Source organism: Glycine max, chromosome 20, assembly GCF_000004515.6.
Source record: "Glycine max cultivar Williams 82 chromosome 20, Glycine_max_v4.0, whole genome shotgun sequence".
NCBI lineage: Eukaryota > Viridiplantae > Streptophyta > Magnoliopsida > Fabales > Fabaceae > Glycine > Glycine max.
The window spans coordinates 2,734,599-2,758,345 of NC_038256.2; the positions used below are offsets into that span (position 1 = coordinate 2,734,599).

Consider the following 23,747-nt stretch of genomic DNA (forward strand, 5'->3'; position numbering starts at 1 on the left):
AGAGATCAAGATTCAAGAATCAAGAGAAGGCTTAATCAAGATAAGTATGAGAAGGTTTTCTCACAAATTGAGTAGCACATGGATTTTTCTCAAAACATGTTTACCAAAGAGTTTTTACTCTCTGATAATCGATTACCAGATTATTGTAATCGATTATCAGTAGCAAAATGGATTGGAAAAAGTTTTTCAAACTGAATTGACAATGTTCCAATTAATTTCAAAAAGCTGTAATCGATTACAATGTTTTGGTAATCGATTACCAGTGCCTTTGAACGTTGAAATTCAAATTCAAATGTGAAGAGTCACATCTTTTCACATAAAAGCCTTGTGTAATCGATTACATTGATTTGGTAATCAATTACCAGTGATTGTTTCTGAATAAATCAAAAGATGCAACTCTTCAAAAGGTTTTTGACTTTTTCAAATTGGTTTTAAGTTTTTCTAAAAGTTATAACTCTTCTAAATGGTCCTCTTGACCAGACATGAAGAGTTTATAAAAGCAAAGCTTTGTTTTGTATTTTTAATCATTCATTCAATCAATCTTTCTAATACTTTTCCAATCAATCTTATACAATCCTTTACAAGCCTTGAATCTCTTTGAACTTCTTCTTCTTCTTTGTGCCAAAAGCTTTCCAAAGTTTTCTGGTTTTCTTAACCTTGAAAACTTGTGCTATTCATTCTTTTCATCTCTTCTCCCTTTGCCAAAAAGAATTCGCCAAGGACTAACCGCCTAAATTCTTTTTGTGTCTCTCTTCTCCCTTTTCCAAAAGAACGAAGGACTAACTGCCTAAATTATTGTGTCTCCCTTCTCCCTTGTCAAAGAATTCAAAACGACACAGTCTGAGAATTCTTTTGATTCTTCCCTTTCCCTTATACAAAAGTATTCAAAGGACTATCCGCCTAAGAATTCATTTGTATCCCCATTCACAAAGTATCAAAGGTTTAACCGCCTCAGATCTTTGTCTTAACACATTGGAGGGTACATTCTTTGTGGTACAAGTAGAGGGTACATCTACTTGGGTTTGACTGAGAATAAGAGAGGGTACATCTCTTGTGGATCAGTTCTAGTGGAGGGTACATCCACTAGGTTCAAAGAGAACAAGGGAGGATACATCCCTTGTGGATCTTTGCTTGTAAAAGGATTTTTACAAGGTTGAAAGAAATTTCAAGAACCGCAGGTCGCTTGGGGACTGGATGTAGGCACGGGTTGCTGCCGAACCAGTATAAAAACTCTTGTGTGTTTGTCTCCTTCTTCCCTACTCTTTTACTTTCCGCTGTGTATTTTAATTTCCGCTTTTACTTTTGGTTAAGTTTCTCTTCTACTCCTCATTCTCTTAACAACATAGTAAAAGCCTTAGAAGAGTAAATTTTTAATTAGTAAAGGTTTAAGAATAATTAATTCAACCCCCTTCTTAATTATTCTGAGGCCACTCAATCCAACAATGCTCTATTGTTACTTCTCTTATTTATTTTTTATTTTATGATTTACTCCTTCCTTTTAATTGTTGCATGTGACATACTTTGAATAATATGAATATGATAACACTTTAGGGATGTTAATGTTGGATCTGAAAATTCAGAAACTGTCACCTAATGATTGTGTCAGTGCAATGATATTTACAGTTCATCACTTTGTAAAACTAAATATTGTTTCTCAGAAATGATATTTAGACAATTGACCACTTTGTAAAACATAAATGAAAACAATGACATGCATAAAGATGTTAACAAAGTTGTTACTGTTGCATTTTCCTGATGGCCAAATTACTTCAATTTTTTTTTATTTCCTCTATTTTCCTTTTTCTTTATTTGGATTTTGGAGGATACGAAAGTATCACTGCTTATATTTTCCTTTTTTGTTTATTTGGAGGATACCAAACTAAAGGTTGATGGTCTATATGTTGTTATTGGATTCTTGGTTTAATCAGGAGCCTTAGGATCAGAACCACAACTTGCAAGGACCAATTCCTAATTTCAGTAGGATATCACACCTTACTTATCTGTAAGTTTAGTTAGCTTAGTTTATGAATTAACTATTTTGGATTCCATATGAAGACAAGTGCCTGCACCTGACAAAATGACGAGTTAGATGTCATGTACATGTTTAAAAGATCGTCCAAGACTGTTTGATATTGTTTGTACTAATTTCTGTTTGTGTATATTCTAGTGACCTGAGTTTCAATCAGTTGAATGAATCAGGTTTCGTTTTATATAAAACAAAATAAACATTTAAAAAGAAAATAAAGATGATTTTTAGTAAAAATCGTCTTAGAAACATGATATTCTAAGACGATTTTTTCTTAAAACCGTCTTAGAATACCAATATTTTTAAACAATAAATAAAAAATTTTAAGACAGTTTCTAAGAAAATCGATATAGTAAGCAACATACGAAGATTGTTAAAAAACTGTTGTGAACAGTAAATATTATTCACGAAGGCAATTTCAAAGACAGTTTGAGAACTGTCATGAAATATACTAAAAACAAATGTTGAAAATATTTTTCTAGTGGCTTTAACTATTTTACAGTTTGTTGAAGATGATATGCATTATGTTTAGTTTTTTGTTTTGTTCGATTCCTAGCTAATACAGAATTTAAAATATAAAGAAAAAAAATAAGCGATAGCTAGATAAGATAGAGATGTGATGACATGAAGTTCAGATAGTCTAATGATTAATATCTTCGGTTAAACATATATTTTGTTTTACATTTTCATGTCATATATTTTATTCATTTAATATTTACACTCTTGATCTATTTTATTCAATATCTTAAATTAATTAAAGAGCTCGAGCAATAGAATAATAACCTTTGATTTTTTTTTTATCAAAAAAAAAAAAACGTTTGACTTTACCATACCGATATCCTTTTTTAGGTTTCTTCTTGTTAATTGCAATTAGATAATAAGGACCGTAAGTGCTTAACCTGGAGTTAAATTTATTTTCTGTCACTTTGAAATAGAAGATAGCAGAAGTTATTATTATTTTCTCACGTCAAAAGTAAGTAGAAAAATGAACAAGAAGAAGATATTTGGAAAATTAGGAAGGAAACAATTGCATCAGTGACCTCGCATCAAGACACATGAGAAAATTAACTAGAGTTAATTAATTAATTAACTCTTGGTCTCAATCTCATGATGATGAACACTTTGGAGCTGGCACAGGCGGAGGCACAGAGGGGCCTACGGGGTCCATGGTCTGTTCTTTCAAGATTTTTAAACTCTTATAATATTAGGAGATATTGTATATGAACAAATATTAGATGATGTTATAACACGCTGTAGGAGAGGTTCATAGCAGCAGTATACTCGGTTATTTCTTATTGGACGCACTATACAGGGAATTTGTCATACTTTCTTTTAGTTTGGTTTAGCTAGTATTAATATGTTGCGGTTTTGTTTTGTAATGGGTTCAATGAGTCTGGATGTTTTTTGATAGAGACTGAGTTTTATGTGTTGTGTGAAGTTGTCATGTTATATTTATAGGTTGTGTTTGTGTAATTTCTTGGTATAATTTTCTGTGGTTGATAATTTGGTCACACCTTCTCAGAAATTTTAATCCTTTTATTTATAATATAATTATAATTATAATATAATTTTTTAAAAAAAAATTCTGATCATATATAAAAAATTTATAAAGAGCAAATGAGTAATTAAATTTTTTTTATTAAAACATTTTATCTAAAAGTTAAAATTCATGATACATTTATACAAGTATTAATTAATTTTTTTTATATTAGCCCCCTTACATAGAAATTCTAGCTCCGCCCTTACTGGTGGTGTATATATATACATCTCAGAAGAGAAAAACTTTCTTAACTGGAGTAAGGTGGTGGCTTAGGCATATCCTTGACAATTCCGCATAGAAGCTGGGTCTCTGGGAGGTTGTACTCATCCCTTAGAGACCTGTTTGGAGACAAGACACTCACGTACAACTGTTGTCCCAGGTAACGATTCTCTGCCATCTCCGACCTCAAGTTCCACATTCCAGCGTTGTCAAAGGTTAACATGATTGCTGCCCAAGAGTTAGGGAACACTTGAATGGTGTGCCTGCTTATAGCATCAAGAAGGTTGTAGTTCTTCCTCTTCTCTGGGGTCCACTTCCCTGGCTCAACCCTACAAAATTCATTCATTTCAACAACCAAACAATATCAACACATCGATACAATACAATAATAATTATTGGGATCCTCAGTCCGCATGCTAAATGTCTTGTTTTACCATTAGGCCATGCGAATAAGGTTTGATCCCAATACAAAAATGCTCAACATCAATATCAATACTTAAGGATTAAGGTTTAGGGTTTTGAAAGACTTACGCGAGAGCGAAGAAAGAATAGCCGTCAAGGTTGTAGGACTGAATGACCTTGCCAGGGTTCTCGAAGATGACTTCGATGAAGTCACGGAAGGTGGCGTTGATGACGTTGGGAGCGACGGTGAGGTCAGGGAAGGCGGTGTCGGGGGAGTCGGAGATGAGATTGTACTTGAAGACCTTATCGGCGACGCCATAGTACTCGGCAAGCTTGAGAGGTGTTTGGGTGTCGACGTGGGAGACGCCATTGAGTCCATAACGGAGCTTGCCGTTGGCCCTGCTAACGGTGTTGACCAACTTGATGGTGCGGGTGATGTTAATTTGACCGTAGTGGTATGAGCCCTGAGGGTTGGGCCTGGCAGCACTAGCGGTTAGGTTCCAACGGAAGGAGCGGAATTGGTTAATAGACCAAGCCCAGCCTTGGGGTGCGGGTGGAAGCCCGCCGGATGCGGGCCCCACGCCATTCGAGTAACGAATCACGCGCGTGGCGGTGAGAACCTTCTTCGTGAAGCGCGTGGAGGCGACCATGAAGTAGTCCTTGGGCTCCTGGTCGGCGGTCACGAGGACAGTGTAGCACTGTCCGACGTGGACGTCGAGGGAGTCGTAGTTGTTTTGAACCACGTGGGACCCTTCGGTCTCAACGAGCTTCAAGGGGTGGCCTTGGATCCTGAAGTTGAGGGAGTCTTTGAGCCCAACATTGCAGATTCTGTACTTGTAAGTCTTCCCGGGCTCCATGGTGTAAAGGGGCTCAAGCCCACCATTCTTGCCGTTAATGTGGACCCCAACGGGCCTGCCGATGCTGCGCCCGCTATCCAACTTCTGTTTCAAGGCAGTGTGGCTCTTGCCGAACCAGTCGCCGATGAGCACCCAATACTCATCGGCGGGATCGGCATAGGGCACTGGAATCAACAGACGACTGAAGATCCTCAAACCCCCGAATCCACCGATTGCGCGTTGCAAGCCGGTGGTCGGGTAGTAGAAATAAGTTCCAATTTGATCCTTAACCTAAAAGGGAGACCCAAAAACAAAAACAAAAATAAGACGAATAGAGTATATCTATTAAAATATAATCATACAAAAATATATATACCACCTGAAAGTGATAGGTATAATTGGTTCCTGGGGCAATGGGGCACTGGACACCCAATGTACCATCTTGCCAGGAGTTCTTCCTGTGTTGGACACCATGCCATGTGAACAAGAGGGGCTCGTCGAGGTTGTTGAAGACATTGATGACAACATTGTTGTTGCTGGTGGAGTTGATTTCAGGGCCGGGGAACTGGCCATTGATCAGGATACCCTGCTGGGGAACACCCATAGGGGCAATGGTACCATATGTCACTTTCCATGTGTAGTAAATATAAGGGTCCTCGCTCCTAACCGATGCTGCCATCAGGCAAAGCATCAGTGCCATCGTCCAAGTCCAAACCCTACCCATTATTTTTTTCCGTACGTCAAGAAATGCCATTTTTTATTTTTTTTTGGATTCAACCCTTTCCTATCTGCTTCCTTTTTTTATTTTATTTTATTTTATTTTGAAGAAGATAATTATTCTTCTTCTAGCTTCTTTTTTTTCTGGACCCTGGACCTTCACCTTTTATACCCCATTGTGCCAACGAATTCCATGAATTCGATCATTCTTCGATCGTTTTTTAACGAAGTTGTCTCTCAACCAATAATATCCTTCTTTGGTGCGCCTTGCATGTCGCTAACACGTTACGCACTTCATCGTTCGCTCTTTGACCTACTTTCTGTTTCCTCTTCTACGGTTTAGAATTTTTCTTTGGACAATGTTTTTGGGAGTTTGGGCTGGGAAGAAAAATAACAAGCTAGAATTCAACCTAACCCAATTCATAAACCAATTTTATCCAATATGAACAAAAAACCGATAACCAAATAAACTAAAAATTGAAAAGATAAATTTTTTTAAAAAAAATCATTTTTTATTTAATTGGATTGGATTTTAAATTTGAATTTAAAAAATAATTCAACCTAACCCAAAGTGAACTTGCAGCGCATGTATATTTTTTTTATTCATAAATTTATAATATCATTCATATTTTTATTTTTTACATATTTTTAAAACTACCACATATATAACTTATACCTATTTATGAAAAATAGGTTTAGCTAAAGAATTTTTTTACTATTTATTTAAGATGTGTAAATATACTATTATTATTAGTTATATAGTGACAATATAAATGAAATATTTATTATTTTAAATTACTTTTATTATACATATCTTATTTAAGATGTGTAAATATATTATTATTAGTTATATAGTGATAATATAAATGAAATATTTATTATTTTAAATTATTTTTATTATATATTTTTTTTATTTTTTATTTAATATTTTAAATAAAAAATAAAAATAAGAATAAAATAAAAAACTGATCCAATTTAAACTGCTTTAAATTAGATCCAATGATATCAAATTAAAATTTAAAATTTAATTGGATGATAAATCAACAAAATTAAAATGATTACATCAAATTATTTTTATGTTCAAAATCAATCAAATTTAATCCGCAAACAACTCAACGGGAAACTAAATTTACAATTTCCATTCCCGTTTCATTATTCACACTTATGAATTAAAATACTAAAAATTACATATTATAAAGTTCCATATTTAAGAAACTGAGTTTTTTTTTTTTTAATTTGACACCATTCAGTTAAAACTAAAATATAATAAAATTGTCATATAACTTAAGTATATTCATATCTTTTAATCCATTATCAGAAATTAAGTTATACGAAATTCTTTATTTTTTTAGCTTCGGTTTAATTTTGAGCTTTCCCACTAAAAGATGTATATTCTTTACAAAAATCATAAATTTTAAAATGTCGTTTGGCTACTATTGAAAAATTTTAGCATTTTAAATTTTGTTATATATAGTAGAATAAATATTTTTAAAAGTATTGTTTAATTATTATTCAGATATTATTCAATTTAAAAGTTAATAAGAATAGAAATAAATTAATTTTTGCATAATATAACAAGAATTAAAAAATATTATATAGTAAGTGAAAACTCTATCACATGGGGAATATTTATAAGTCTGGAAGTTTGTTGATAGTTTTTACACTACAAATTACAAAAGGCATGCATATTCCAATATTTTAAGTTTAAATTTTGTTTCCATTACTATATATATATATATATATATTTAAAATTCTATGTTTAATGTGATCATTTTTTCACAATAACAAAAGTTGTTACTTGATAAAATATCCGCCCCTATTTTTAAAAAGAAAAGATTATTTAAATTACTATAAAAATAGTTTATGGTCTCTTAAAATTTATTAAAAATATTAAAAAAAATATACAAAAGGAGAGAAAGAGAGACCGGCATAGGTATGATATGTAATATGATATAATAAGAAAAGAGAAATTATAAGCATTAATGAAGTGTTAAAATTTGTAATGTTGAGATGTTTATATATAATTACAAGTCAAAAAGTTATCATCTAGTTATTTGTTTTTTTCATATAATATTATTTTTTTCATTCTTATAAAGCTGAGAAATTATGCATATTAATAAATTGTTTGTGATGTTGAGGTGTCTACTTATAACTGAAAAATATTACCATATAATTATTTCTTTTCTCATATAATATTATTTTTTACACAGTATAGATATACACATTTTTATTTATAAAAATATTAAATATATATAATATCATTTTTATTAAATTATTTGTTTTATTTCTTAGCCTCTCTCCAACTGAATTTCTGGCTCCGTTCTTGACAACATTTTAAAGCAATATTGTATTATGGTTTTAAACATTAACTTCTGAATTTGGTTTCCTTACCGATTTTATCCCATATATTGTATGCATAAAATGACACCAAAATTGTTTCATTGCTGAAACAAAATTATTTATAATATAATTATAATTATAACATAATCTTTCATTGCTGTTAAAAAAAACTCTCATATCATATATAAAACTATTTTACTTTTCTAAGTTCTCTTCCATATTTTTTTTATTAAAACACTTTATCTAAAATTCAATATTCTCTTCATTTCTAATTTATAGTCTCTGTTTTTTTTAATGATACATTTATATTTTGATAATTTATCTAAATATTTATCATCTGTGATTCATTTACCCAAGTATTTTTACGTATTTTTCATGTGACTCAATTATCTTTCTTTCTTTTTTAGTTTTTTCTTCTTTTGGCTCTTATGTGTTAATTACACTTGATCATTAGTATTTCTCTCATGCTTAACATAATTATATATTCATTTTTCTCATAAAAAACATTTATTTATATCTTTAAAATTATATAATTATCATGGATGTAAAATTTTAAATGTTCTTTTATAAGTCATAATTTTTTTATATTAACCCCTTACATAAAAATCCTAGCTCCACCCTGATATATATATATATATATATATATATATATATATATATATCAGAAGAGAAAAACTCTCTTCGTAAGGTGGTGGCTTAGGCATATCATTTTATTTATAATATAATTATAATTATAATATAATCTTTCATTGTTGTATGATAGAATTAATTTTTTTTTCCCTCTCTCTCGGAAATTTAATTTAATAGCTGTATGATAGGCATTAGGGAATTTAACGAACAAGGAGGGTACTGATATCACAGTTTTTTTTAGGGTCCTTGATATAATTAAGACTGATATAAAAATAAAAAGTTTTCTTAAAGGGTGCTTGATATAGTTAAATATACCATTATTATTAAAGTAGTTAAATATATATACTTAAATTTACTGTGGATAGCTCCTGCTTTGAATATCATAAATTATTCAGTTTTACAACAAATTAAGTTCAATATTTGTAACAAGAGTAACTTAATTAACTTATTCAGATAAGGATTTTTTTATTTTTTTTTTCATTCATCAAATGATGATTTTTTAGATGAAGGAAATTCTATCGGAACAAATAAATATGCCTAATTTTAGTTTCCTTACCGATATTATCCCATATATTGTATGCATAAAATGGCACCAAAGTTGTTTCATTGCTCAAACGAAATTAACCAAGCAACGAATAGAAAAATAAAGTAATTAAAAATTATGTTTTATTTAAATATCTTATTGTAAAATATATTTTTAAATAAGTTACCCTTAATTTTATATAAATCTTTAAAATATGTTTATATCATATAAATAAGTTAAATTTGATTCTTATAAAAATTGACATACATATTTTTATCTTATTTTGGTATTTAATTATCATAAATTAAATCCTTAAATAAGTTTATAGGGTACATCAAACTTTTATGTAAGTCAAATTTAGACCATTTAAAATATATTTGACAAGTGCAATGTACTTTTAACCTAAACCTAGAGAGATTAAGTCTAAAAAAACTTAGATCAATTCAACCTATTTTTATCCCGACTTGTATTCCTCAATTGTAAAAGTTTTACTGACCTTTCTTTGTAAATAGATAGAGAAATAGAGTATCCCTTCCCTTGTACTCCCTTCATAATGTTATCTTTACTTATATTAAATAAATAAATAAAAAATTACACCCAAAACACAGAGTACCTACGGCTAACCTATACACTTTTTAAGACTCAAATCTTGGCATGAACTAAACCTACACATCGTTCTAAACCATGCATACGCAGCCTAAGCCTATCCACGGTTGAAAAATGCATAACAATCATTGGTCCAGTCTTAAAATTGGCTAGTATTTAAGCTAAAACTGAAAATAAATAATATATGGACTTCAAATAAAATACCCTACGTCAGGAAATATGTCTCTACGTGTCAGATTTCATCTTAAAACCAATTGACCTTAAGTGAAGTTGCTCAACAGATATATAAGTTGCACTCCTTTCAATACACCCCCTTCACACCCAGCACTTATTGGGCTTGGTGCGTGAACCACAAATGGTGGGTGCTCGTCGCAGCGCGTGAGGTCCCAGGGTCAGAGTCTGCTCTTATACCAGAGAGAGGGCGGTGACTTGACGTTTCCAAGCCCGGTAATTAGCACGAGACAATTTGAAAGTGATGGAAGCATTAAGGAGGAGATGATTTGGAAGAGGTGGGGTTAGTGGTGGCCATGGCGGCTGATTCGAGGGAGGATCGAGGTGCTGTTAAGCTAAGAAAAGTCTGATACCACGTAGATTTCATCTTAAAACCAATTGGCCTTAAGTGAAGTTGCCCAACAGTCTATAAGCTGCACTCCTTCCAATACTACGAAATTTTGACATCCACAATATATATAGATTATGTAGGATGGGTAATTTTATTTCAAATTATTAAAATTGGTGTAGAATTTAAATTATTCTTAGAAATTTAAAATGAAATAATATAAGTAACAATTTATTATTTTAAATATAAAATAAGTATTAAAAGAGAAAGAACTATTAAAAAAAATAAAGTGGTTGATAGGATGAAGATACATATACAAAACTTGTTATGGCTTTAATTAGTTTTTAAAAAAATTGAACTCATATAAGTCATGTATGATTTATAATTAATTTTTCTACAAATTTAATATCAAAATCATTATAGTCGTAACAGCAAAAGTTACGACCTTGGTATTAAATTAATAAACAAAAGTAATTATAAATTATACATTCTCTATATGACTTTTAAGGCATATTTTTTATATAAAAAAAAATAGTAGATGACAGTTCCAATTTTTTTATTTTATTATTTAAAATGCACGTAAAAGTAAAGTTGTTGATCTTATCAATAACTTCATTTATTTTTTAATTTTTCTATTTTCCTATGCTTATTTATATTTAAAATAAAAAGTCACACTCTTGAAGAAAAATGATGAATTTTAAATATAACTTACTTATGACATCAAAATATAAGTAACGACTTATATTTTGAGAATTAATTCTAATTCTACATAATTTTAGTAAGTTTGAAATAAAATTACCCCTTTGATAAAAAAAATAGTCTAGGAGTTTTTTTTTTTTTTAGATTGAGATTGTCGTACGAGTTCCTTTCCTATCTTTGTGACAGATTAAAATAAATGACTTAAAAGAGTTGTCCCTAATAAGGATATAAAATTTGTAGTCTTCAGAGAAACTCCAACATGATTGAGTTAGACAACGTTCTTAGCTTTAAGAATCGAACACTTTCTTGGTTCAGCGTTGGAGCTATCCAATGTGGAGAATGTGTAAGCACCACCATCAGTAATTATTCAAGGAATGGTTTCTTCTCAATAAACAATCATTTTTCATCACCAAAGTTTAGAGGGGGAAAAAAATTCAAGAAAATAAACCCAGGATGAAACCAAAAATAAGAACGATAACAAAGTAGGAACACCAATCCTCAAGATTAGCTAAATACACTACTAGAATAATGGTTATTTACGACACACTAACTACGACGGTTGCTTGAATACGTCATTAAAGGATATGCAGTGGCAGTGTTGTAATATTCACAAATGTATACCATAACGGTTTTTGAATAATCCACTTCAAATGGTGAGTTTAACGATGTTTATTCGAAAAACCAAAAACCATCTTTGAACAGGGAGTACAACGACGGGTTGAGAAAAACCGATGTAGTTGTATTGTTAGTACAAAGACGATTTTTATATAAGACCGTCTTTGAATAATGTTACTTATTCTCACCACTATTCCCGAATTCACTAACCTAGCTTCCTCTCAGTCGCCTTCTCTGCTTTCATTCATCGTTGTCCAAGTTGTGGATTCCCTCAAAGGTTAGAATTGAATGACTCCCTCAAAGCCCCTTTAGTTTTTTGTTTCTCTTCGACTTTCTCTGTCCCTCCTAGAAATTTTTGTTTAAAAGTGCGTTTGCCTTTGTGTTTACAGTTGTGACCCTCGAACCCATCCGCCCTTTCTCACTCAAGTTTTCACTGGGCCCTCTCTCTCTTGAAGCTCTGCGAAGCAACGTTGGAGCAGTTCATCTGTCAAGTGTCTCCATCAAAGGTGTCTGTGTAGGTAAGAACCCTTGTCCGTGAAGTGTTTGTTTTCCTTCGATGTGGGTACTATGGTTGAATCCATGGCCCTTTTGATTGGGTTGTGTGTGGCTAGGTCTATCGCTTCTCAAATAGAATATCCTCTGGGCTAATGAGATAAATATCACAAATGTACAAGTGATTGGTGGGAATGTAAACATAAAAAATCTCTTTCTCATCTTTGTTCCTTAGAACCATTGAAGAAGTGATGAACCCAAGTGCATACTCACCAACACAAGGATGCCTTATGATGGCAACTTCTTTGAAAGCATTGGAGCCTTGATCAGTCAAATAACTAAAAAAAATAGAGTTTGCTAATTACATGATATAAATGACAAACAAATAGATGAATATGTTAAGAAATATATCTGGTGATATTGCTGCACTTATTTGCTTAGAGGCAGCATATATATAGCTTACAAGAGGCTTTTTCTTGATGAACCATTCACCTAGGGTAAGAACTGAAGTTCCTAGCACCACGATGTCATGAAAATTCCCCGGAGAAATACTAAAGTGACGGAAGTAACAAATCCAAGCCCTCCAGATTGCCTGAATTAGTTAATTATAATGCATGATTATATCTCTTACAAATAGCATAAAGAGATGAAGATGTAAATTTGAGAGTTGAACTTGAAACTCAACTTTCTACAAGGAAAAATTTTAGAAAATGGTGAAAATATTACACGACATTGATTTTGCAAAGATCTTTGGCCCGTCGGGTAATTTAGCTAAAGGCAAGGGCTTTTATTAGGCTGATACTGCCATGCTAGCCAACAAGTTTAGCACTCTCCATTTTTAGTTTGTTACTTTCTTATGTGTTTGCTATTTTAATGATGTATTAGGATTAGATATTATCTACTTTACTCTGGTTCATAGTGTCTGTCTGAGTGAAGAGCTTGTTGGTTGTGTCCACAAACCCCACTTGAAGGGTACCCTCAACGGTGAAGAGTAGCTCTGCAAAGCGAGTGTGTGTGTGGTGGGTGTATGCTGCCACTTGGGAATTCAAGGGTTGCATATGAGACACTTTGTACATCAAGGGCAGAAAATTCTACCTTGGTAGCCTTCAACACTTTGAAATCTGAGACAGTGTTGTTAGGTGAAAATATGACTCGGAAGCCGATGAAGGTGAACAAGTTGCCATCAGGTATGGTGTTGGGAGGGACTATGAAGTCAGTGAGAATGTCTAGGTCACCAGCTCTTGATATTTGCATGATGGCAAAAATAGATATCATTAGTGTCAAAACTTTAAAGGTGGTAGAAGACATGATTGTAATTATCTATGAGTCTGAAAGTTTGAGCCTAGGAACACTTAATTGGATCAGTGTGCTTTGAATTTCATGATCTATTTATAGGGATCTCTACCCTATATGCTTGTTGCTTGTACTATAACAAGTATGGAGATTTCAAAGTAAGTTTTATTTCACTCTGCAACTGTTTGTTTCTGCCATTTAGTTAGTAGCATCAAAGAGACAGGATTGTTAGACTCGTTGGCAACAAGAGCGTTTGCATGAGTAGCTCTTCATGCCAAAGTCCAACCACATAACAACAAAAGTTAGGTTTTATTTTGCTTTGGTTCAACTTGTTAAATGAGTTAGAGTAGTCATAAATACTATAAGTGATATGCTTGTATATGAATTTGTGAAATGATCTAGATCATAATACTTAGGAACGAAAAAGCAGGCAAGGATAACAAAGCCTAAAAATTGGTAATGCATGAAGGCCTAATGATGTCTAGATATATTGTCAATATTTTTAAATTTTCTTCCATACATCCTCCAATCTTTAGTTTCATTATTAAAAAGAACAACAAAATAAAACAAAAGGACTTAGGACTTCATCACACCATGCTACTTCGGTGGAATTAAAAGCATATTATTTTTTTATGCAAAGAGAGCATATCCTCTTGATCTTAGCTTTTTAAGTTCTTAAATTTTTCATATTGCCAAAATGATAACAAGAATGAGCTTTGTAAATATCAGATCTAGTTGGATGATAAGTTTTGCATATTAGCTCATTTGGAGCAACTAATACTTACAAATTGGCCACACTATAAGGAAGGTATAATATCATTAACTTCAAATTATCTTATTTGACCTTAACATTGCTACTTCGGTCAAGTTATTTTTTAATGCAAAATTGTCAGTTACTTGAAACAAAAATTGAATAAATGCCCCTGAGAAGGCTACCCTCTAGCACAACAACCAACCAGATGTGAATCATATCTTCAAAGTGTTTTGTTTAGGTTTAATAAATAAGTAGTTCTCTCAATTTTTTGGAAATTTGTAATAAGGTCCCTAAACTATAAAAAAAAAACTATAAATGAATCCTTGATCTTCTACTAGTTTTGTAATTGGATCCCTAGACTTAGTTTATTGAGGCCTGAACCCAACAGAAAAATAACATTTTATGGAGTTTTTAAAAGATAATTACCTATCAAACCTGTTTGTTTATGAATTGGTGGTTGTCATAGAATCATGATGGAGCTAATTATTATTGAGATCATCAAATTGAGTACATGGTGATACATAGGATAGCATTTATATAGTTGTAGATTACAACCTGATAAGGGAAGTAACAAACTAATCTTGTAGCTAACAAAGACAAACAGTCTAAAAGATCAAGTGTATATTTATTTATTTATTTATTGATTTGGGAAATAAAATGTTTAGGGGAGAGAAGTGGTTGTCTCATTTCAAGTTTAATAGATTGAAGGATGATTTACTGTTGTACTGGCAAAATAACTTACTGATATAAATAAGATCACCAACATTCTCAGGTGTTTTGACCAGCCTTTGTATCACAAAGAATAAACAACTAAATGGGACAATGTGCCAAAACAATACCACTATATTATTGCAGTATGGCAATTAGTATTTTCACACCTTTTGTCAAAATCACATATGACTATACATACTATCATGAATGGTGCCTATATTTAATGAATGGGGGTACACAAGTACATATATGATGTAGATTTGATTTTTGTTAACAGAAAAAAAAAATTCAGCCCATACAAACACTTTATTCAATTTCTACCCACGGGACATTGATGTAAGTTGTGGAATCCAAAGAAAAAAAGGACGAGACCAAAATAAAAGATTATGATGAATAGTTAGTATAGATTTATTTTTTATTTTATGATCTTACAATTGACTTCATAGGTTCTAATAGAAATATATTTCAGTTTAATAATTCAATTTCATCTATACTTTGTTCAAAAATATCTTGCATGGACCATTTGATCAGTTGTTTAATGTTCTTCAAAAAAGGAGAATTTACTTAAACATGTTTAGAATGCAATAGTAATTATTTGTATCATATGATTATAATTAATCTTTGAAGCCCTATTTTTGTATTTGTCTATTTGTATTATTCTATTGTTTACTCTCTGTTATGCAATGAATGACGGACAAACGTCTGAAAATTCAATAGATGGGATATTGTGATTCATGATATTGTCTAGTAGTAGGAACGAGGAAGGTGAAGTAAATACCTATCCTTATATTGTAGTGCTTCTGAAGACAAACAAGGAAGCAATGGATGTTTAGGAGATTGAGGGCATTTTCTTTCAAAGATTGGCAATGTATGCCTTATGCTTATCAGGAGGGGTGTTAACCATTTGGGACACTAGAGTAACTACACAGTTGATTCTCTTCATGAAGCTATCACTTTGTATGCTTTGTTGGATAGAGGTCATAGACATTGGTAGCTAATGTATACTAAATAGTGATATGTAAAAACACTAAGATTTAATTCTTAATTGGTATACTGTTATGGCCTTTCATGAATAGTTTTTCTTTCAACTTGCAAGTATGATGCATCATTCATGCTCTGGTGTTGTGGTAGTTATCAGTGTTGTGCATAATAGGACATATTATTTGTTGTTATCTGATGTAATGAGACATTTGTCTTGTGCACCTGATGGCTTTGACTTAATGTGTAAGATGTGTGGCCCAGTATTGCTTTCTTGTGTTACTAATTTGAGAAAGCTTTAGTAAAATTCTAATGAGTAACTGCAGGTGAAGCCATTTACTGTTCTCTTATTGGTCAAGACTAAGGTACATTGTCATTCATAAGGGTATAATAGTATGATTATCAAATAGATGTGCATTTTGTCCCAATCCCAACAAAGAAACAAATGGTTATCCCTTCTGGTGTATTGATAGAATGTGTTTATGCTTGTTTCTTTAGTCTGTATATTTTCACTTTAAATTGGGCATTATATTCACACCAAATCAACTATCGGGCTTTTAGGAGAATTAGTTATTGACATGGAACTAGAGCCTTTATGACCATGTCATCAAGAGTTCAATCCTTATGCTTGTAAATGAAATTGAATTTCAGCCAAAGATAGAATAGGCCTTTGAGTTGCATGCACTTCAAAGTCTAAAGAACTCTTGTGTGATGGGGTGCTGAAGTTTTTATGAGTTGGTTGATTTGCTTTGACTGATGCACTTGAATAGGAAAACCAAGATGTTGATGTTGAAAATTAAGTAAGCAATGATGACCTTTATTAGATTCATTTTGGCAAACTTTCCCAGCAATAAATGAAGTAGTCATAATAATACATTGTATTACAAAAAAATGGTTAGTTACCCAAAAATGCAATTTTATAATAAATAATAATTTGCTTACAGTAGAAGTTGAGAGAATATGGATTCTTTGAGCCTCAATCGATACATAATGCAAAGGATCAATGTGTTGAATGTGAACATTACATACAAATATGGATGAAGGAATCTCAACGAGAGGTGTACCTAGGAGCTTACTTGAATCAGTAAGTAGTATTTATGCAAATGCTTGTAAAAAATGTTTGCATTATACATGGGTGAACGATGTTGTTGCCTAGTTCTATTCATTACGTAAGAAGCCTGATATTCATATCAAAGTTGCAATTAACAAGTTAAGTTTTATATTGTAACTCCTTTAATTTATTCTAAACTTTGAATGATAAATTTTTTATCGTCGTATATAGTTGATGTTTTATTTTTCTCACCAGTGCAATGAAGACATTAAAGATCACGGTGGATGGTAAAAATGATCAAGGAACTCCTAAGTGGATTGAAGTAAAGATTAGTCATTTTATTAATGTTTATTTCTGACTGGTGATGTTTAGATGGTAATCTCAATACACTTTTTATATTCAATTATTTTTTATATTGATGTTCATAGCAGAGGCTATGAGTGTGGCTATTATGTGATGCATTGGATGTGGAACATAGTAAGCGGGGGTTTAAAGAATGATTAAAGCATGCTATGTTTGCTTGAACAACTTTAAATTATTAGTTGACTATCACTTTGTAATCATTATACATGTACGTGACATATTATTTGTATATTTCATATTTTGTAGTGGTTTGGTGATGACACAACATTAGACATCGAGACTATTGGGTTATGACTAAAATCCATATGGTAATTCATTCTGTTATTTTTTTGTTTTGTCCTCTGCCTATATAAGACAAGGATGCCCTGTATTTTAACAAGCTTCCACTTGTATACTGCATCAGTAATAAAAATCTTTTTGTTTTCCCTCCCGTGGATGTAGCCTTACTCAAGGTGAACCACGTAAAATTCTGTGTGTTGTTCCTCATCTTTCTCTCTTTCACCTTGCTGCAAAACTCTGTGTGTATGACATAGTTTTCTGTTGTTTTTGTTGCTGCTGTTCTTGCTTGTTCTTCATCACTTCCATAAAAAACTGGTATCAAGAGCTCAAGTTGCGATCAAGGGAATTCAAGATTCTCGTATGAATACGAAGATCAAGCTATGGGAGTCTTCTTTCTGGTTTTTTCGCTGCTTCACTATGATCAAGAACACTCAAGAAATCATGTCAAGCACAATCAGGATTGAGAAATTCAATGGAAATAACAGCTTCAATCTGTGGCGCATCTAGATGTGTGCTTTGTTGAAGGAACAACGTGTTTGGGCTCCTGTTGCTTTTGCATCTGTGAAGAAAGAAGTGGCTTCTGAATCAAAAGAAAAGGCTTCTATTTCAAAGATTGAAGAACTTGCGGAACAAGAAGAAAAGGCTCACTCATTAATCTTGCTTTCTTTGTCCGATGAAGTTTTATATGAAGTTTCTAATGAAGAAACTGCAAGTGGCTTATGGCTCAAGTTGGAAAAGTTGTATATGACTAAGTCAATCTGCAACAAGCTCTTCTTGAAGAGGTGTCTGTTTGGTTTACACATGAAAGAAGGTACATCTCTTAAGGATCATCTTGATGAATTAAATTCTATTTTTATGGAATTGAGAGATATAGGTGTTAAGATAGAGGATGAAGATGCTGCCATGATTCTGTTAGCCTCTCTACCACCATCATATGAGAGCTTTGTTAATTCTCTTAGTGTTGGTAAGGAATGTGTCACCATGAAGGAGGTGAAATCCAGCTTATCTCAAGGGAACTTCGATCTAAAGCACCTGGAAATTCTGAAGAATCAAATGGATCAGGTCTTGTGGTCTCAAACTCTAACAAGAACATCAAGAAAAAGGTGTTTAAAGGAAAGAAGAAAACTCATGTCAATCCAAAGGACATTTGTAACTACTGCAAGGAGCCAAGTCACTGGAAGAAAGATTGTCCTAAGAAAAAGGGTAAACCATCTGCTGTTGTTGACAAGGAAGGTTCCACATCTGAAAATGAGCTTGTTCTCTCAGTTGTTGATCATCACCAATATTTTGAAAATCAGTGGATATTAGACTATGGTTGTTCCTTTCATATGTGTCCTAACAAAACCTGGTTTGACACCTATGAAGAGAAATCGGGTGGAAATGTCTTCATAGGAAATAATGTCTCATGCAAAACAATTGGAATTGGCACAATAAAAATCAAGATGCATGATGGAATTATCCGAACACTCACTGAAGTTAGGCATGTTCCAGAGCTGAAGAAGAACCTAATCTTTATAGGTATTATGGATGGAAAGGGGTTCAAATGCAACACTGAAAATGGGGTCATGAAAATTCAGAAAGGCTCTACAATGGTGATGAAGGGTATAAAGAGGGGTAATCTCTATATACTTCAAGGTACAACATGTGTTGAGGATGGTCTAGTAGATGTTGCATCAAAATCCAATAAGAACATACTTGACTTAACTCAATTGTGGCACATGAGGCTTGGTCATATGAGTGAGAAAGGTATGATGATACTTCAAAAACAACAGCTGTTGAGAAATCAAAAACTGGATGAACTTTGTGAGCACTATGTTTTCGGCAAGCAACATAGGATTAAATTTCCGAAAGCAATTCACACCACCAAAGGAACTCTTGATTACATTCATGTTGACTGTTGGGGGCCTACAAGAGTACCTTCACTAGGTGGTGGAAGGTATTTTCTGTCCATAATTGATGATTACTCAAGGATGACATGGATCTACATCATGAGTCAGAAGAGTCAAGCTTTCAAATGCTTCAAAGAATGGAAGGCATTGATTGAAAAACAAAATGAAAGGAAAGTTAAAAGACTCAGAACTAATAATGGCTTGGAGTTTTGCTCAACAGAATTTAACAAATTCTGCAGAGATGAAGGGATTGCTAGACAACTTACTATTAGGAACACTCCTCAGCAAAATAGAGTTGTTGAACGAATGAACAGAACACTTCTGGAAAGAACAAGATGCCTATTGTCTAATGTTGGTCTCAATGGAAGTTTTTGGGGAGAAGCTATCAATACAGCTTGTTTTTTGATCAATAGAACACCCTCTACTGCTATAAGACTTAAAACTCCTATTGAAATCTGGAATGGTAAAACAACAAACTACTCAAATCTAAGAGTATTTGGCTGCAATGCCTATTATCATGTCAATGAAGGAAAGCTGGTACCTAGATCAAGAAATGGTTTATTCATGGGTTATGGTGATGGGGTGAAAGGCTATAGGATCTAGTCACCTTCTGAAAAGAAAGTTCTTCTCAGCAGAGATGTAATTTTTGATGAATCATATCTGCTCCATCCAAAAATTGAGGTTCCAATTGCTGGAACATAGAGCTGCCACTCTCCTCAAGAAAAGGAGGTAGAATCTACAACCAAAGACTCAGAAAAAAGGGGGTTATACAAATACATCTCCTATTCTTCAAGAAGGTGAGCAATCAGAAGATTCCAGTGCAAATGAGGCTCATCAGAATGCTGAACCCGAGCTTGCACAATTCAATTCTGGAATCAGTCAGAGACCTAAGAGGGTTATTAAGCCTCCTGAGAGATATGGTTTTGAAGACATGGCTACCTATGCATTACATGCAGTTGAAGAAATAGATTCAAATGAACCAGCCACTTACCAAGAAGCTATCAATCATCCTGAAGCTGAAAATTGGTTGTTAGCTATGAAAAAGGAAATGGAATCTTTATATAAGAATCAGACCTGGAAACTTGTTGAACTACCTAAAGGAAGACATGTGGTAGGTTGCAAGTGGATATTCAAGAGGAAACCTGGTCTTTCAGAAATGGAAGGGACAAGATACAAGGCTAGGTTAGTAACCAAGGGATTCAGCCAGAAAGAAAGAATAGATTTCAATGAAATTTTTTCACCTGTGGTTACACATACATCCATCAGGGTTTTGCTTGCTATAGTGGCAAACCAAGATTTAGAACTTGAACAACTTGATGTCAAGACTGCTTTTCTCCATGGAAGATTGGAAGAAAATATTCTAATGAAACAGCCTGAAGGGTTTGAAGTTCAAGGAAAAGAAAGGTATGTTTGTCAACTGCAGAGGTCTTTGTATGGATTGAAACAATCTCCAAGGCAATGGTACATGAGGTTTGACAACTTTATCACCAGCCAAGGATTCAAGAGAAGTCTCTATGACTGTTGTGTTTATCACAACAAGGTGGAGGACGGATTAATGATCTATCTTCTACTCTATGTAGATGACATGCTTATTGCAGCAAAAAGCATGTGTGATATACAAAATCTGAAGATCCTCCTGAGTGGTGAATTTGATATGAAAGATCTAGGGGCTGCAAAGAAAATCTTAGGAATGGAGATCTATAGGGACAGAACTCAGAAAAGGCTACTTTTGTCTCAAAGGGACTACATTCAAAAGATACTTGTGAGGTTTGGAATGGTTGATTATAAACCTATCAGTATTCCCATTTCAGAAAAAGAGAAGTTGTCTGCTGTAATAAAGGTTCAAGCTCAGACTGATCAGGACTATATGTCAAAGGTTCCATACTCAAGTGTTGTTGGCAGTCTCATGTATGCCATGGTATGCACCAGACTTAACCTTGCTTATGTTGTTAGCATGGTCAACAGGTTCTTAAACCAACCTCAGAAGGAACATTGGAAGGATGTGAAGAGAATTTTCAGATATCTTAAAGGGATTGCATATGTAGGGTTGATCTATGGATCTAACTCAGATTGCTATCTCACTGGCTATTCTGATGCTGATTTTGCTGCTGATCTTGTCACAAGAAGGTCCCTAACAGGGTATGCTTACACCCTTAGTGGCTTCTTGGTAAGTTGGAAGGCAACACTTCAACCTTTTGTTGCCCTCTCAACTACTGAGGCTGAATATATGGCTCTTACTGAAGCTGCAAAGGAAGGAATTTGGCTGAGAGGTCTGATAAATGATCTCAGAATTAATCAAGAATATGCTAACATCTACTGTGATAGCCTTAGTGCTATATGCTTGGCCAAGGATCAGGTTCATCATGATAGAACCAAGCATATAGATGTTAGATATCACTTCATTCGGTCAGAAAGAAGAATCAAAGTTCATAAGATCAGCACTCTGCACAATCCAGCTGATATGTTCACAAAGCCAGTTCCAAAGAGTAAGTTTGATCATTGTTTAAGCTTGCTCAATGTTGATTGTTGAGGTTAAGTTCATGTATGCTTGGAGGGTGCAGTTTTTGTTTTATATGGATGTTAGTTGAAGGTGGTGGATTGTTGGGCTGTGAATAAAATCCTTATGGCAGTTCATTCTGTTATTTTTTTTGTTTTGTCCTCTGCCTATATAAGGCAAGGATGCCTTGTATTTTAACAAGCTTCCACTTGTATACTGCATCAGTAATAAAAAGCTTTCTATTTTCCCTTCCGTGGATGTAGCCTTACTCAAGGTGAACCACGTAAAATTTTGTGTGTTGTTCCTCATCTTTCTCTCTTTCACCTTGCTACAAAACTCTATGTGTATGACATAGTTTTCTGCTGTTTCTGTTGCTGTTGTTCTTGCTTGTTCTTCATCACTTCCATAACAGAGACAATAACAACAATTCACAAGAAATAAGCAGCATATTTTGTAAAAGTTAAAAACATTTGATGTAGAAACATTTGATGGTTACTGTAAACATTAAAAGCACGCTTGTACAAATATTGGCAACTATTTGAGAATAAATATACATATGTGTGTATTTCATTTTGTCTGCACCAAATCCGTTGAAAAATGCATTGTATTCGCAATGGGAAGTTGCGTGGACAGGATAAATGTTTTTTGTGCGTCCAATGTGCCCATTTTGCAGGTCATTATGAAGCAGAGTATTTTGATAGCCCTGATGATATCCCAATTGATCTGAAGCTTGTTTACTTATTAGACCCATATAAGTTTATCTGACAGTTTTATTTTTTTCTATATTTTTGTTTGCTAATTTTCAATTAATTAATACTAATAATTATTTGAAAACATGTCGTTGCTGCCTGAAAATCACAAATCTCAATGGAAGGGTGGAGCCTTGCATGTCTGAGCTTTTCTAATTTCACCAAGTGCGTCATCTTTAAATGTACACCAGTGTTCCAACTCCTGAGCGTTCTCTAAGGGACGAGTACAACATCCCATAGTACGCATTGATTTGTGGCACTTTTAAGGGCCTATGAGACTATATATATATATATATATAAGGAAATGGAGTGCCATCAAAACTTGTGGAGTTCTTAGTATGGTAGCTTTTTTTTTATATGCAAAAGTAGAGAAGAAGAATAAGATTAAGGTAAGGTCTTGGAGCATCAGATTTGTTGACCGAATTGTGGTCAACTCGTTTAGAAGTATAAGCAATTTCATTTTTGTTTCTTTCTTTTTTGTGGGTGCATCTGATGGGCCCAAGTTCAATTATCAAATGAGTACAAGGCCCAAAAGAGTAATCACCACCCCAAGGCACCTAAGAGATTACGTTTGATTGGTAGGGCAGTATGTTGGCTTATTTGTCAACAAAAAGGTATTTTGTTAGTACTTGTTGTAGTGGGGGGTAATTGAAGTTTGTTATTCTGTTAGTAGTGGGGGTATCTTTGAATTGATTAAGTTTGTTACAATTGCACTATATATGTACCCCTTAGTGAAAGGAATAAAGCAAGCAAATATTTAGCAATTTTCCCTTACCTTGGTTTTGATATCCTCTTTTTCTGATATTGCTTTTATCTTTCTATCTCTAACGCATCATCTTGGTGCTTTCATTGAGATGGCTGACTCCACTCAATCTAAAACCAACATTGACCGCATCTAGGATGCCATTGCCCCTTTGTCCACCAAATTAGAGGACCTTTGTCAGAAGGTCTCTTACCTTGAAACCAGTTCTCATTCTCC

General features: G+C 33.3%; 1 protein-coding gene across 1 annotated transcript; it reads right to left on the reverse strand.

Moving 5' to 3' along the window:
- Window positions 1–3,721: 3,721 nt before the first annotated feature.
- LOC100812197 (L-ascorbate oxidase homolog) lies at window positions 3,722–6,144 on the reverse strand. The gene is made up of 3 exons (XM_003556642.4): window positions 5,403–6,144; window positions 4,317–5,314; window positions 3,722–4,114 (listed from the first exon to the last, which is right to left on the reverse strand). The coding sequence occupies exons 1-3, from the start codon at window positions 5,775–5,777 to the stop codon at window positions 3,814–3,816; spliced, it is 1,674 nt and encodes a 557-aa protein (XP_003556690.2). The 5' UTR covers window positions 5,778–6,144; the 3' UTR covers window positions 3,722–3,813.
- Between the last annotated feature and the right edge of the window lie 17,603 nt (window positions 6,145–23,747).